Source organism: Anolis carolinensis, chromosome 5 (genome assembly GCF_035594765.1).
Source record: "Anolis carolinensis isolate JA03-04 chromosome 5, rAnoCar3.1.pri, whole genome shotgun sequence".
Lineage (NCBI taxonomy): Eukaryota > Metazoa > Chordata > Lepidosauria > Squamata > Dactyloidae > Anolis > Anolis carolinensis.
In genome coordinates, this window is record NC_085845.1 from 76,844,468 (window position 1) to 76,859,166 (window position 14,699).

The 14,699-nt window shown below is 40.2% G+C and overlaps 2 protein-coding genes across 5 annotated transcripts in view; one reads left to right on the forward strand and one right to left on the reverse strand.

Annotated features, from left to right (window-relative positions):
- tec (tec protein tyrosine kinase) overlaps nucleotides 1-7,617 on the forward strand; it is a 78,684-nt gene extending 71,067 nt beyond the window's left edge. For all 4 annotated transcript variants that reach the window (XM_062981614.1, XM_062981616.1, XM_062981617.1 and 1 more), the window contains exons 15-18: nucleotides 1,198-1,262; nucleotides 1,825-1,943; nucleotides 4,229-4,386; nucleotides 5,893-7,617. In XM_062981614.1, coding sequence (XP_062837684.1) covers nucleotides 1,198-1,262; nucleotides 1,825-1,943; nucleotides 4,229-4,386; nucleotides 5,893-5,967 — 417 coding nt within the window. In that variant the 3' untranslated portion in view covers nucleotides 5,968-7,617. The remainder of the gene's footprint in view (nucleotides 1-1,197; nucleotides 1,263-1,824; nucleotides 1,944-4,228; nucleotides 4,387-5,892) is intronic.
- A 4,991-nt stretch (nucleotides 7,618-12,608) lies between these two features.
- nipal1 (NIPA like domain containing 1) overlaps nucleotides 12,609-14,699 on the reverse strand; it is a 33,007-nt gene continuing 30,916 nt past the window's right edge. The window contains exon 6 of the mRNA XM_062981619.1: nucleotides 12,609-13,842. Within this exon, the coding sequence (XP_062837689.1) occupies nucleotides 13,226-13,842 (617 nt within the window). The 3' untranslated portion in view covers nucleotides 12,609-13,225. The remainder of the gene's footprint in view (nucleotides 13,843-14,699) is intronic.

Below are 14,699 nucleotides of genomic sequence, written 5' to 3' on the forward strand. Positions count from 1 at the left end.
GCCATGTAGTCCCATTCCTAGTGCTGTTGTGACTGACGAAGAGGAGAACTTGGGTTTTCCTCCATTTCAGCCAGAAAGGGAACCATTTCAGCCAGAAATTGAGCCTTTGCACCTGCAGGAGGCTTGTCTTCCAGAAATCTCCCAAACAAGCCCGGAGTCGAGTTCTCCCCCTTTTTCGCGCCGTAATTACATTCTCCAGCAGAAAGGAGTGCAACAGGCTAATCGCAGGAGTTTGAGAATAGCAGCAAAGCATTCAGATGATTAAAGCCTGTTCCCATGAGAAATTTTAGGGAGTCATACATCTGGACACAGAGATTGACTTTCGTTTCTGGTTCCCCAGAGAAGTGTTCTCTGGTGGGGAAAACAAGGCCTATTTAGGTTCCTTGCTCCCGGAGGGATCTTGCGGAGTCAATTCGTCAGCAACTGGAGTAGTGTGTGTGGACAGCTACTCCGCTTCCAAGCCTTTGTTCCTGATTCAAGCCTTCGTTTTCCAGCCTTGTTCTTCCACGGATTTTGCCTTGCTTTCCAAGACCCAGCCTTGCCTTGTTTCCCGGATTTTGCCAAGTAAATACCACGGATCTTGTCCTTGCTCCTCGTTCCTTGCTGCCTTGTATCCAAGCCTTGTTTTTCCAAGAATCAAGTTACTTCCTAGCCTCGTTCAAGTTCATGGACTAAAAGACCTTGTCATCTCCCCTCACTTTGCCTGGCAAAGTGAGTGTTTCGGTTATTGGATTACAACTTTGGACCTTAATATTTCATATTGGACATTGCTTCTTTGGACTAATTTTGACCTTTCCTGAAAGGTCTACTCCTGGACTAATTCATACGCTTGCTTTTATTAACTTTACATATTTCCTTAATAAAGATATTAGATAGATTCTGGCCTCTGTGTATGGTTATTGGTGCTCTGCTGCCTGGGTCCTGACAGGGTTTGGGTTTGAAGTGGGGATTAAATCCTGGGTGGAATTGGGATATAACATCCCAGTTTCTCCTGGTATTTAGTCATGTGTCGAGAGGAGCACTCAGCTGACTTGGTCAATGATCAGGTATTCTGAATAGTTAAATCCAAAACACCTGGAATACTAGAGTTTGGGAAACACTGCATTAAGGATATCCTTCTCTATCTATACTAATGGTGCACACATTCATCGTTGAATGCATCCTCATTGTTAACTGTATGATGATTCTCCTTTTCAGGCTGCTCGGAACTGCTTAGTGAACGAATCAGGAGTAGTGAAGGTCTCTGACTTTGGAATGACCAGGTAAGGGCCAATATTATAGCCTTTGTTCTCATGGAGTGAAATGGCATTCAAAGATGAAACTGACATATTTGAAATAGTGCTGTAAATGACTGTGGAGGAAGATGGCAGCTAAAATAGTATCTAAAGCTGTCCTGAAACACATGTGGTCCATCAGGCTGAAAACTGGTGGACCACCATAGATGGGGATCCATCAGGGCTTGAGAAACCTCAGCGGGCTGAGTTTGTCATGCTCTTGAGAGGTCCCCTAATCCATGCTCGCTAGACTGTGCTTACAATGGATGCCTCCTAACACTACCAATCAAAAGCACTGTGTTTCTGTCTTTTCCTCCTAGAAAGGATAAAATGGAAGCAAAAGGGAAAATCTCATCAGATGCACACTCCTATGTTCATAATACTCTGTGAATAAAGGAGGATGTTACCCTTGTTTGGAAGCACACTGATTCCAAGTGGGTTTTGTGAAGCTGACAATTAGCCACTAGGTGGTGATGTGAACATATCTTATGTGTGTCTTCTTGCTAATGCTGATTTCAGACTAGAAGGGTCACAGTATCTTTCTTTTTAGGTATGTGCTTGACGATCAGTACACAAGCTCTTCGGGTGCTAAATTTCCTGTGAAATGGTGTCCTCCAGAGGTTTTTAATTATAGTCGATTCAGCAGCAAGTCAGACGTCTGGTCTTTTGGTAAGGTGGTGTTGGCTCTCCAATCACATTATTTTCTTTTCACCTTAAATATGAAAGAATTCTGACTTCCCTAGATAAACCAATGCAACATTTTAAATTGAGCTGAAACAATTCATTATTTAAGATTTAATGAAACACTTTATAATTTTAATGGGTATTAAATCATGATCAGAGGCTCTGAAATCAGTCAACCCTTTGTAACTTTGTTACTTATTACTAAAGTGGAAGTTAAAATCCCAAATTCCAAAAAAAAAATCATATTCCTCTTTGAATGGCCTTGTTGCTTTAATATTAACACCACATGGTCTTTGAAGTATTAGCAGGTGTTAATGATCATGACTGGAACTGTATGGGAGATACATATGTGTAAGCATTGTACTTACAGTGCTACCCAATGAATCCTGACTTGACCCCTGCGCAATCCTCACTTACCGGGAAGTTGCCATCGCAATTGACAGGAACCTGTTCCCTGTCATTAAGGAAGCAACTGACTGCTATTTTAACTCATTCCCATGAGTAATCTCTGGTGTGATACACAGAAGCAGGACCCCTGTATACAATTCCCCTGATTCAATACTCATCAGTTATGCAAGAGGAAATGGGAATGTTAGTGACTTTCATGGTTGCTATGTAGGCCTTAAAACTAGGAGCTTCACTTCACTTTATTTCTTAATTAATTACTCTCCACCAGAGTGCTCCGAGCGACTTACAATTTAAAATATCATTCCACAATGTGGAGAATCATGAATACATAACAGTTATGAATGGATACCTCTGTGTTACACATTTGTAAATGCCATAGTTTAAGAAGTAGGTGTTTTGAGCATATACCTTTGAAGTAATGTTGAGCAAGCTGATTGGATGATAATTTTGTGGATCTTTCCTATCACCTTTCCTGTACTTCAGAAATACAGAACTCATTTTCTGCCCACGCAACCTTTGCCCAGTACTGTTATATTTATTTATATTTATTATGTCAGAAGCAAATTGAGGGTAACAAAGATAGTTTAAAACTTGGCATTGTACTAGATTTCCTTTGACCAGAAGCTAGCTACTTGGAGTGCCTCTGGTGTTGCTATGAGAAGGTCCTCCATTGTACATGTGGCAGGGCTCAGGTTGCATTGTAGTAAGTGGTCTGTGGTTTGTTCTTCTCCACACTCACATGTCGAGGACTCCACTTTGTAGTCCCATTTCTTAAGATTGGCTCTGCATCTCATGGTCCTGGAGCGCAGTCTATTCAGTGCCTTCCAGGTTGCCCAGTCTTCTGTTTGCCCAGGAGGGAGTTTCTCATTCGATATCAGCCATGGATTAAGGTTTTGGGTTTTAGCCTGCCACTTTTGGACTCTTGCTTGCTGAAGTGTTCCTGCAAGTATCTCTGTAGAACTTAGAAAACTGTTTCTTGATTTAAGGCATTGACATGCTGGCTGATATCCAAATAGAGGGTGGGCCGGAGATGTCACTGCCTTTGTCATTTCATTTTTGGCTGCTACTTCCCAACGGATGTCAAGTGGTGCAATATCGGCTAAATAGTATAATTTCTCCAGTGATGTAAGCCATAGGCATCCTGTGATAAGGCGGCATGTCTCATTAAGAGACATATCCACTGTTTTAACGTGGTGGGATGTATTTCATATCCCACTGGAGCATTGCAGCACACCAAAATACCGGGAAGTTACTCTGACTTACAAGAAGCACTGCTTGAATATCAAACAAAAAGTAGGTGCTAGAAATAATGTTATATGAAAGCTGACTGGCACAACCTGGGGATCACAACCAGATACAGTGCAGACATCTGCCCTTGCACTTTGCTACTGTGCTGCTGAGTACGCATACCCAGTATGGAATACATCTCCAGTGCTGTTTATCATAGTATCTAGGCTAGCAAGAATGGCTCTACCTGTCAACATTTACTTAAAGCACATGGAGGAAGCATATCTTTTCCAGGTGCTTTCTTAGACTTCAAAGATGCAATTAGCAACTTTACTTCTGTACCAGAGACTGGTTGCAATTCAGGGAGATTGAGAACATCTTTATGCAACCCTGCTTCTTCCAAAATGCTTGACTGGCTGCAGAAGATATTGGATAAGTTTTTAATCCTGTAGAGGCCTTGATTGAAGTTTCCAATAGTATACTTCACTCTGGTAACAAGTTCCCAAAATAGAGGATTCTGACAGCTAGTAGCTTATTAGGATTCATTTCCTATCGGCACAAGTGCCATTTCAGAAGGGTTTAGTTTAGACCATCTGCATGCTGATCCATCTAATTTGTCTCTCTTCCTTTTTCAGGGGTTCTTATGTGGGAAGTGTTTACTGAGGGCAAAATGCCTTTTGAGACCAACACCAACTATGAAGTAGTGACTATGATTAGCAAAGGATATCGTCTGTTTCGGCCAAAGTTGGCTTCTAAAAGTATTTATGATGTTATGATGGTGTGCTGGCATGAGGTATGGTTCTATATTTCACATTGAACATCTCCATGTGCTGCTTCCCAAGTTTCAGTGTAACTGTGAAAGCTAGATTGGTAATTAGCAATTTCTGTATAAGGATGGTTTGCCAGGGTGTAACACACTTTTGTATGGATACCTTAATATAAATCTGTTTTCACAGTTAAAGATGCCATTCAATGGCTAAAGCATAGGAGCAATGTAGGAAAAAATTGTTGCAAAATATGGGGAGACAGATAACCATGCCATGGTAAGGATCAAAATGTATAGAATAATGGTTCTCAACCTGGCATCCCCAGATGTTTTTGGTCTTCAGCTCCAAGAAATCATAACAGCTGGTAAACTGGCTGAGTTTTCTGCTAGTTGTAGGCAAAAAAACATCTGGGGACCCAGGTTGAGGACCACTATATAGATGGTATAGAGAATCATAGAATCATAGAGTTGGAAGAGACCTCATGTGCCATCCAGTCCAACCCCCTGCCAAGAAGCAGGAAAATCACATTCAAAGCACCCCACATCCACTTTTGAAATTCAAAAGTGGATGTGGGGCAGTTCTAGCATTGTAAAAAGGAGTTCACCCCTCTGATAAAAGCATGGGTAACAGAAGTATCATCAAAATGACAGATGGGTGAAATGTTTTGTTTTTGGAGAACCTGTAGAAACAAGGTAGCTTTTAAAGAAATAGCTGTGATAACCTCTTGCAGCATAAAAAGGAGGAAGTGAGTGTGACAAAAAAGAAACATGGCATCCTATAGTTTGTTCAGTTGCTGATCAATTCCTCTGTTTGCTGTGTGCCATAGGGAAGGGTAGGGAGGGGTTAAGGGAGAGGCAGTGGGTGGGGTCATGCAAATGGAGAGAAAGGAACACTGGGATGTGCTTTCTGTAACCTTCAATGTCCTGGGAGGGAGTGACTTGGTGGCTCCTCAGCACTGGGAACTATAGCCTGTTTATGGAGGCCGGCGGCTGTCTGTATGAACGGATACCCATTCATACAGATTTTCAATTTTATTATGTGTATAGATGTAGAGTGTCATGAAGCCATTGTCTTTGTTCATACCTCTGCTAATGAATTGGTAATTATGATTCTAGTTTGCGTTATTTCCTTGATCAAGAAGGGTAAAATGTTCTGCAACTATTTTTTGGGGTTTGCAAGTCACGATCCTTAAACAAAGAAATTACGAAGGAAGACTAGAAAGAGAAACAGCTGAATTGAGCTATTTTTACAAATTTCAATCCAGCCAACCCATCACAAGAGATAATAACAAAGATAGTGGTGTCATAGTATACTACACACAGTACAAAATTCTTCGCTACTGTACAAGTTGAATCAAATTTATAAAGTGAAAACTGTTGTTTTTCATCTCACCTCCCACCCCCCATTATTCATGATATTTTAAGCAGTAAACCAGGTTACTGGGAAGAAATCCTTTACCTACTCCATTAGTATTTGGTTCCTGTTTTTTTACTTCGGCAAAACAACTGTTAACACATTTTGTTCATTTCTAGAAACCAGAGGACCGCCCTACATTTCATGATCTGCTGCAGATGATTGATGCTATAGTAGAGAATACCTCCTCCTGAGAAGGCATGATGGAAGCACAGACATGTCCAGTGAAGGGGCTGCTTTTCAAAGTAGCTACTGTACTTTTACTGAAACAGCATGGCAACATATGCTGCCTAGAAGAACCTCACTGTAAAGGCCACAGTGTGGGCTCTTCCCTTACCTCAAACAAAGGAAGAGTTTTACTGAGTAAATTCCCTTTTTGCTCAGACTTTTAAGTGACGTCAACTCCCCTTGAGGTGAAAAATGTGCAAATGCAGCTGGAGGAAGAGACAGGGCTGAAACCACCCTTTGTGCTCTGAGCCACGAAACACTGACTGACCTATGCACAGGTCCTTTCTCCTTTCAGGAAACAATTGTTTCCATTCCAAGATTCTGAAGAGCGTAATTTACCATCTGCCTCGAGCCATTACAACCACAGTAATGTATCAGATGTCTTCCTAAAAGTCTTGTTGCTCACAATATGTGCCCACAGCTATAAATACTGCTGCTAGTTCATGACTTTGATATTGTCTTTTCTGATGCTCTTTAAAAGGAGGCACAAGAGTACTTATCTACAGACTCAGAGAACCTCCATCATGGCTTAACAATTGTTCCCTTTCTTTGCTATTGCAAAGTATTCCTGGTGAATTTGGATGTGGAAATTGGCAAAGCTAAAGCCACTCATATTAACATTGTTCCACTGTAGCAATATAGAATGGAACTTGGTATTTTATTTATTGTGTCAGAAGCGAACCGGGAGTACAAGTTGTAATGTATTTGAAAACACAATTAAAAAAACAACAATGGCATTATACTAAATGCCCTTTGACCAATGGCTGGCCACTTGGAGTATCTCTAATGTTGCTGTAAGAAGGTCCTCCATACTGTATGTGGCAGGGCTCAGGCTACATTGTAATAGGTGGTCTTGGTTTGCATGGAACTTGGTGAAGATCTGGAAATGGAGATGGATAATGTGTCAGGAAGACTTGTATTCCGGCCTCTGCTTGGTTATGAAATTCAGGAGGTTGAGAGGTTTGGGGGCTGATGACTACTTTTCAGCCTAACCTACCTCACAGGGCTGTTGGAAGGATGCAGGGGTAAAGGGGAAGGGGGGTGGGTATACAAATACAGTGTTGCTTGAAGGGACTGGAAGCTGCTGTGACTCACCTAGGTGCACCATCTAGGGTATTAGTAAACAATAAAGCTAGTGAGCTTGGTGTGGGCCTTTAAACACAGCATTCATAATTAATAAATTAAAATACAGTCTACATATTGTAAATATATATACTGCACATATGTATTTATATGAAGAGGAAATTTGTTCTTTGCAAGATTTGAAAGCAGAATTCATTAAATTGTTATTATATGTTGCACATATAGGTCTGAGTCCTATTGGCAAACCCTAACTAGAGTAAGCCCGTTGAATCTGCTGTTGAAGTCATCGTACACGTAGATCCAGTTTATTCAATGGGTCTACACTAGTCAAGGCTAGCAATAGGATTCAGGCTTTGGTTTAACACATAACTCCTATAGCAGAAAGAAAACATACTCCAGTCTTCGCTATAAATTGGGAAGGTCCTGGGTGAATTTGTTATTCTACCTCTGCGGCTGATAATGTTCTTTAATAATGAAATATTATGCAACAGATTGTGCCTAATAAATCCATGTTTTTAAAAAATCCTGATAAAGCCTGTGTGCCATTTCATTTTTCGGTGCCAAAATGAAGCCTGACCTCTGCTTAGGATTTTCTCAATAGATTTCGCTGCTCATGAGTAATGTACTAGGCAGCAGCTGACCTAGCAAGAGATTGGATCATTCTGTAGAGTTTTAGTTTGTCATCCGCTGTTACATCAACATCCTGGGCTGCATGAGAGGCCTCAGCGGAGGAAGAGACTCAAATGAACAAACCTCTCCCTACACTTTATTCAGTTATGTCGTTGGTTTTTGAGAGATCAAGTTATCAGCTTCTGGGACTGGAAGATGGCTCTTAAATAAGATGGGGTTCTCATGAAGTTGAATGCTTTACCTCCTAACCATGTTAGGAGCTCCTGCAGAATTTCAGCTCACAAAGGTCAGGCTCATAACAATTTGGTGGAGTGAAATTCTCCCATGACATACTTAAGAGTCAGTTCAGGTGGGGGAGGAGAAATTTGCATCCTTCTTCCTGCTTCCCTTTACAATAGAGTAGGATTTGCATGCAAAACACCCATTTCCCAGCCACCCGTTGAAGATAGACTAGCTGCCTCTGATTCTGTTCTTGGTGTACTTCAGCACCTGGGCAGGATCTGCGGTGGCACAATGGGTTAGACAGGAGCTGCGGTGGTGCAATGGGTTAAACCCATGTGCTGGCTGAGCTGCTTACCTGAAGGTTGGGTTGCTGACCTGAAGGTTGCCGGTTCAAATCCGCAAGATGGGGTGAGCTCCCGTCTGTCAGCTCTAGCTTGCGGAGATATGAGAGAAGCCTCCCAGCAGGATGGTAACACATCTCAGCAACCCTTGGGCAACGTCTCTGTAGCCATCCAATTCTCTCACACCAGAAGCGACTTGCAATATGTTCTCAAGTTGCTTCTGACACGATAAAAAGCACCTGGGCAGAAAAGCACAGCCTCTACCAACCGAAGAGTGGTGCTTTGTCCCTGTGTACTTAAGAGCAGTCAGAACACACTTAAGTAAGCAAACACCATTGTGACTGCAAACCCCCAAATTATTGTACACACAGACTGAGGGTTTTGCAGGAGGAAGTACAGTAGAGTCTCATTTATCCAAGCCTTGCTTATCCAAGTTTCTGGATTATCCAAGCCATTTTTGTGGTCAATGTTTTCAATATATCGTGATATTTTGGTGCTAAATTTGTAAATACAGTAATTACAACATAACATTACTGCGTATTGAACTGCTTTTTCTGTCAAATTTGTTGTAAAACATGATGTTTTGGTGCTTAATTTGTAAAATCATAACCTAATTTGATGTCTAATAGGCTTTTCCTTAATCCCTCCTTATTATCCAAGATATTGGCTTATCCAAGCTTCTGCCGACCCGTTTAGCTTGGATAAGTGAGACTCTACTGTACTTGGTACTATCTTTTGCAGTATCCAAGATAAGTTCATGTAGGGGTTATACAAGCATTTGAGACATCTTCTCCTTCACTATAATAGTGGGATTATTGCAGAGAACCTTCTCAAGCCAAAGAGTCTCCATCCATGGCTTCAACCATTAAAAATTCCAAAAAACAAACTCTGATTTTACCATGTAAGGGACACCACTTTACTACCCCACTGTATATAACGGGATTTGAGCCTCTGTAGCATGAAACTCCAGTGGATACTAAGGGCCCGTATTATCTTTCAGAAAGAAGCCTTGTCCAGAATAGAGCTTTGGTTTAAGAAACCTCACCACCCAAGGAACTCTTAGCCTAACTTTGTGCTGTCCTCAGACCAATGGACATACTCCATTCATGTCTTTCCCTTGGCAGCCTTCTGGTTGGATAGAGCAAAAGAGGAGAAAGGCAGCAAACAATGCAGTCCTGACCACAACTGGCAACTAACCCCAGGGGAATGCTTGATACATAACACAGACCAATAACAAAACTATTGGCGTCTTGATTTTTTAGGTTGGTTTCTGTGGTTATTTGGGGTGCTGATTCAGACAGACTGCATCGGTTCTAGTTTTGTAGACACAACAATCATGATTCTCTATGGACGAGCAGATGGTGACCGGTAGATGGCATGTGTTCTGTATCTCCAAAAATTGAGTTGGTAAGAGGGAACTAGTGCAATTTTTGGAATTAGCAAGTCAAATATACCCAGAAACAGGACGAACATTTGAGGCACTGAAATGTGCGTCGGCCAGTGTAATAGAAATATCAGTCCTTGCGCTGTTTCAAATGTGTGAAAAATAGTTCCACCTTTCACTGCTCAAAGTAGGAGAATGTCAAGTCTATGCAAACCCATGGCCTTTTTATGTAATCCCCAATTCTGATTTCCAGACATTTTCTTTAGCCTCTCTCCCAACTTCTATCCAGATTGTAACTCCCATCAGCTCACATCAAAATACCATTATGGGTGTAAGGCAAAAACATCAGGAGGGATCAAATTGGAGAAAAGTAGAGCTATCAAGTTACAAAAGAACCAATTCTATTCCTAGAAAAATACTTTTTAAAAAAGTAGGAGCACATTTTAATCAAAATAATGTATATTTTATTCCTTTCGATTTTTTCACATTTTAATAGTTTTTTTAAATTAGAAAACATCTTAAAATATTTTCCATTTCAGTACATTGAATCAAAAAGTTTGTACACACAGAAAAAAAGGAATTATTTCCTGAACGACACAAAACATTCTCGTGCACACACGCAATTATATTTCTTTGGTATGAATTTTAATGAAGTATGTTTGAACATTTCCTAATGGATGCCAGTACTGGACAGACATAATGGAAGGAAGCTATCTCCTGAGTTTTCCAATTCCCTTAGCACTTTTACATTTCTGAGTTTCTAGAATGGAAATGTGTCATCTTCAACATGAATGAAACCTGTAACAGGCTTAAGAAGCAATGGGCAAAAATACCAACAATGGGAAGAAGCTGTGAGGGTTTGTAAAAAGATACCATGATGGAATGAGTTGACTGGAAAGGGCATGTGGTGACAGCTGATTGGCTGAGTCAGTCAGGAGCCAGAATTCCGATTGGCTGCTGTCTCTAGCTTACTGTAATGACAAACAGTTTTAACTGCCACTTTCATCTAGGAGAGGGGGGAGAGCAGCTGACTGAAAATGGCGAGGAAGGAAATGGCTGTCATACTCTCCAAAGCCTGATTATTTATAAGGCAAATGAGAGACTGTTTATTCCTTTTGTTCTCTGTGTGAATTCAGAAAGACGGTTATATATATTGTTGCTCTGTTTGAACTTTTGAACTGAAGTAAAGATACTGTTACCTGGTGCACAAGCCTAAGTGACATTTTATTATACTGCAGGGTTTATCTTGATTCAGAAACTGCGGAAAACCTTCTGTTTATTTATTTCTACAATGATCAACAGAAGCTATATGCGCCCTCAGTCAATTTTGCTTTTCAGGAGCATACTGTTTATTCCAACATAAACATTTTCTTTCATGCAAAAAGAATGGGATGAAAATCCTCAAAGACTTCTGGAATCAATAAAGAAACAAAACCATTTTACATTCTGCATTGGTAATCCGGTGGAAGATCTCTGGAGCCTAGTAACAAGCCCTCTGCTATCAGGGAAGTACGGTACTAGGACCTAGAGCAATGGTTCTCAAACTGGGGTCCCCAGATGTTTTTGTCCTACAACTCCCAGAAATCCCAGCCAGTTTACCAGCTGTTATGATTTCTGGGAGTTGAAGGCCAAAAACTCTGGGGACCCGAGGTTGAGAACCACTGACCTAGAGATTTCCATGAATGTACTCAGCTTGGAACGAGCTCTCTTACAACCCAAAAGGGGAAGAATGACCTGATTAATGCTGGAGCATGGGTAATAGGAGACAGAGGTTTTGCCATGATGTTCACCCGCTGATAGCATGCACAAGAACCTCAAGACTTTACACCAAAAATCTCAAATGGGTCTGAAATCACCCCAGAACCATCTCTAAAACTTCCATAAGCTTCACTAGAACTAGTACTCACCGATATTTCTATTATGCATCCATACAGTAAGATTTCAGTTTTCGTTGGATTTCAACCAAAGAATACTGAAGTCAGCAAATTGTATCAGTTAAGTAGATTCATGAGTGGGGAATGTGTGGCTCTCAAATGTTGTTGGGTTACAATTCCTGCCATTCCTGACCAATGGTCATGCTGGCCAGAACAGATAAGAACTGCAGTCCAACAATATCTGAAAAGGTCACACATTCCCTCCACTGCTTACAGAATGTATCAAACTATTGTGTGGGAAACCTCACTGAAATAAACATGAGTCATTTCAGTTTTACAAATGGAAATTACTCCTTACAGTCCAAGCATCCAAATAAGATGGACAAAACTACATGTTTGCCTTCAAGTGACCAAAAACAATGGTGTTTGACATACCGGTAAGTTTCACTCCCAAAACGCAAGAATTTATTTAACGTTCTGCTACTTGCCTTTGAAAGTTTTACCTTGCCACTTTTCAGTCTTGTAGTTGTGGAATTGAGCATCTGATATTGGCTACTGAGCAGCTGGATAAAATGTACTTCAAGGCAATTATAATTTGTTTATTGATGTAATATTCTTCTGGAACAAAACTATATCACTATTGCATTACTCTTAATTTAAGGTGCCCATATTTTATGACAAGACTCTTTTGTGTTCAAAAAATATCCCCTCTCGCCTCAAAAAACAAGCCTGTCAACATTACGAAAATATAGTTAATTGAAAGAGAACAGGGGACTCAAAAATAAGATTTCTTAATCTAATTAAACCAGCCTGAATAATCAAAGGATACTTGGGGGGGAAATCCATGAACAAGTTGAACTACAATAGAACAAACACACATTTGGGAAAAAAACTTGTAAGAAATCATTATAGCAGGATTCAAATAGTCAATGGGAATAATTCTGGTGGAAAACTTTTCTCCTAACTAGTTGCCTAAGAAAAATGTCATTTAAATGAAATGAGTAGTTTCAAAGTAAAAGTACAAGAGTAAATAAAAAAGTGTAAATCGCAAATAGTATCCTGAGACTAATAAATTATATCCTATATTCACAATTTTATTTGAATCTTTCCAAGATTTGGTACTGCAAAATGGCAAATTCGGACTTTGTCTGAATTCAGCCTAAAACATATCATACAATTCAGTGCTAAGCATGACATGAAAGATCTCTTTCTTAAATGAATGCACAGTTCCTTGCTAGAATCATAAACCAGAATATTTCTCTTATGGGCATTTGTCAGCTGAAACATGTTGAAGTGACATCTAACAACGTTAGTATGTTGACCGTTTTAGAGACGGTCATGATTTTCTACACACAGATACCTTCACCAAGCCAGCTGTAAACCCAATGACTTTTTAAAAATATAGTAGAATTATAAAGTGCTCTTTATGAAAATATATTACACCTCCAAAAATGCTATTATTTATCAAATATCAGTTCTTCAAACAGAATCACAGTTTTCAGTGATGTTCATCTGTTTCCAAAAATAGGTATAAATAGGAACATTAACTTCATATTTCCTTTTTTGTTCCAGGGGCAAATGTTATAGTGATGGCTTTCTGTCTCTCCAAGTGTCATCCTCGGAGAATGGTTATAAGTCTGAAGATAGCTTTCACTCTAGTTCAGTGAAATTGGTCGACTTGAGGATGACGTCATAGCTCACTGCCTCGATTGAACAGAGTATTATCCTCATCGCATGTTACGGTTGAAGCCTCAATGTTCTCCAGTAAAGCATAATGAGCCTCATTACTATGAGGAAGTGAGCTGGGCTCTCTTTTCACAGACGAGGTCAACTGGCTCCAGTTGACTGTGACATTTTTGAAAGCATGCAGAAAGAAAATACCAATAATGATGGTGAAGAATCCATTCAGTGTCCCAATGATGTCTCTAAGCTTCATGCTGTTCCATTCCTTGAACAGGATAATGGAGCAGGTCAGCACTGTCGTCGTGAAGAACACATAGTAAATGGGTGTCACTAGAGATGTATTGAACACGTCCAATGATTTGTTGAGGTAGTTAATCTGAGTACCGACTGACAGCACCAAAGCCAGAGTCAAAATATAAACCAGTGGATTTCGGAAAATTGGCTTCTGATACAATAAGTCTTTAATAGCAATGCCCAATCCTTTGACAGAGGAGACGGAGAATGCGCCAATTGCAGAACAAATGGAGATGTAGACCAGGATATTTGTCTGACCGTGTTTTGGCGCAATAACAAAAATGAGCATCAGTGAGATTGCAATGATGATAACAGCAAAGGCAATGAACACTGTTGGGAAGAGAAAGAAGAAGGATTACTTACTGTGAACGAAGCAGGGATCCAAATTATTGTTCACAGTTTTCTCAACAAAATAGACCGGATCAAGACCCAGAAGCAGATCTCTGCACAGGGAATGCCATCATTCACAGAAATGATTTCTACTGATATCCTCTGCAACCCCTAAAAATCTGAACCATAAGATCCTCCAGAACAAATTATTAAAATAGTTTCCACTCTTTTCTGTGAAAACCTAAATTGAATCACATCCCATTATAATGTTCTCAATGGAGTGCTCTGTGCAGATAGCAAACTCATGATGGACCTGATCACAAATATAAACTCCCACAGATCCCATAACAAAGCTCAAAATGCAGAGAACACACTCAATGGATTCAACGGCTCTTTGAAGGAAACCATAAGGCTGATATGGCTCTCAATGAAAATGAATTTGACACTCCAACCCTAAGCGATACACAACAAATAAAAATATTTTAAAAATTGAAGGGATGAATAAAAACTTTAAAACACTAAATACACACCCTTAATTTAAACGTTACAAAAAAACAACAACAACAGAGCAGCCACCTCTAATTTTAAAGATCTTAGGCTAGCTCACAAGAAACTCAAAAAGAGGAAACAGACTAACTACCCTTGGGAGAGAGGATTCCACAAAATTGGGGTAACTGCTGCAGTAAAGGTCCTGTCACATGTACTCATCAGCTTCCCGGGGTGATGAGATATCCAACATGACTCCGGTTGAGGATCTCAAATTTCAGGAAGGCTCAAATAGAAAGTGTATGTGGGGGGTGGGGGTGGGCTTTTGCTCCTCTAGTTTTTTTGGACTTCCACTCCCATAATCCTTTACC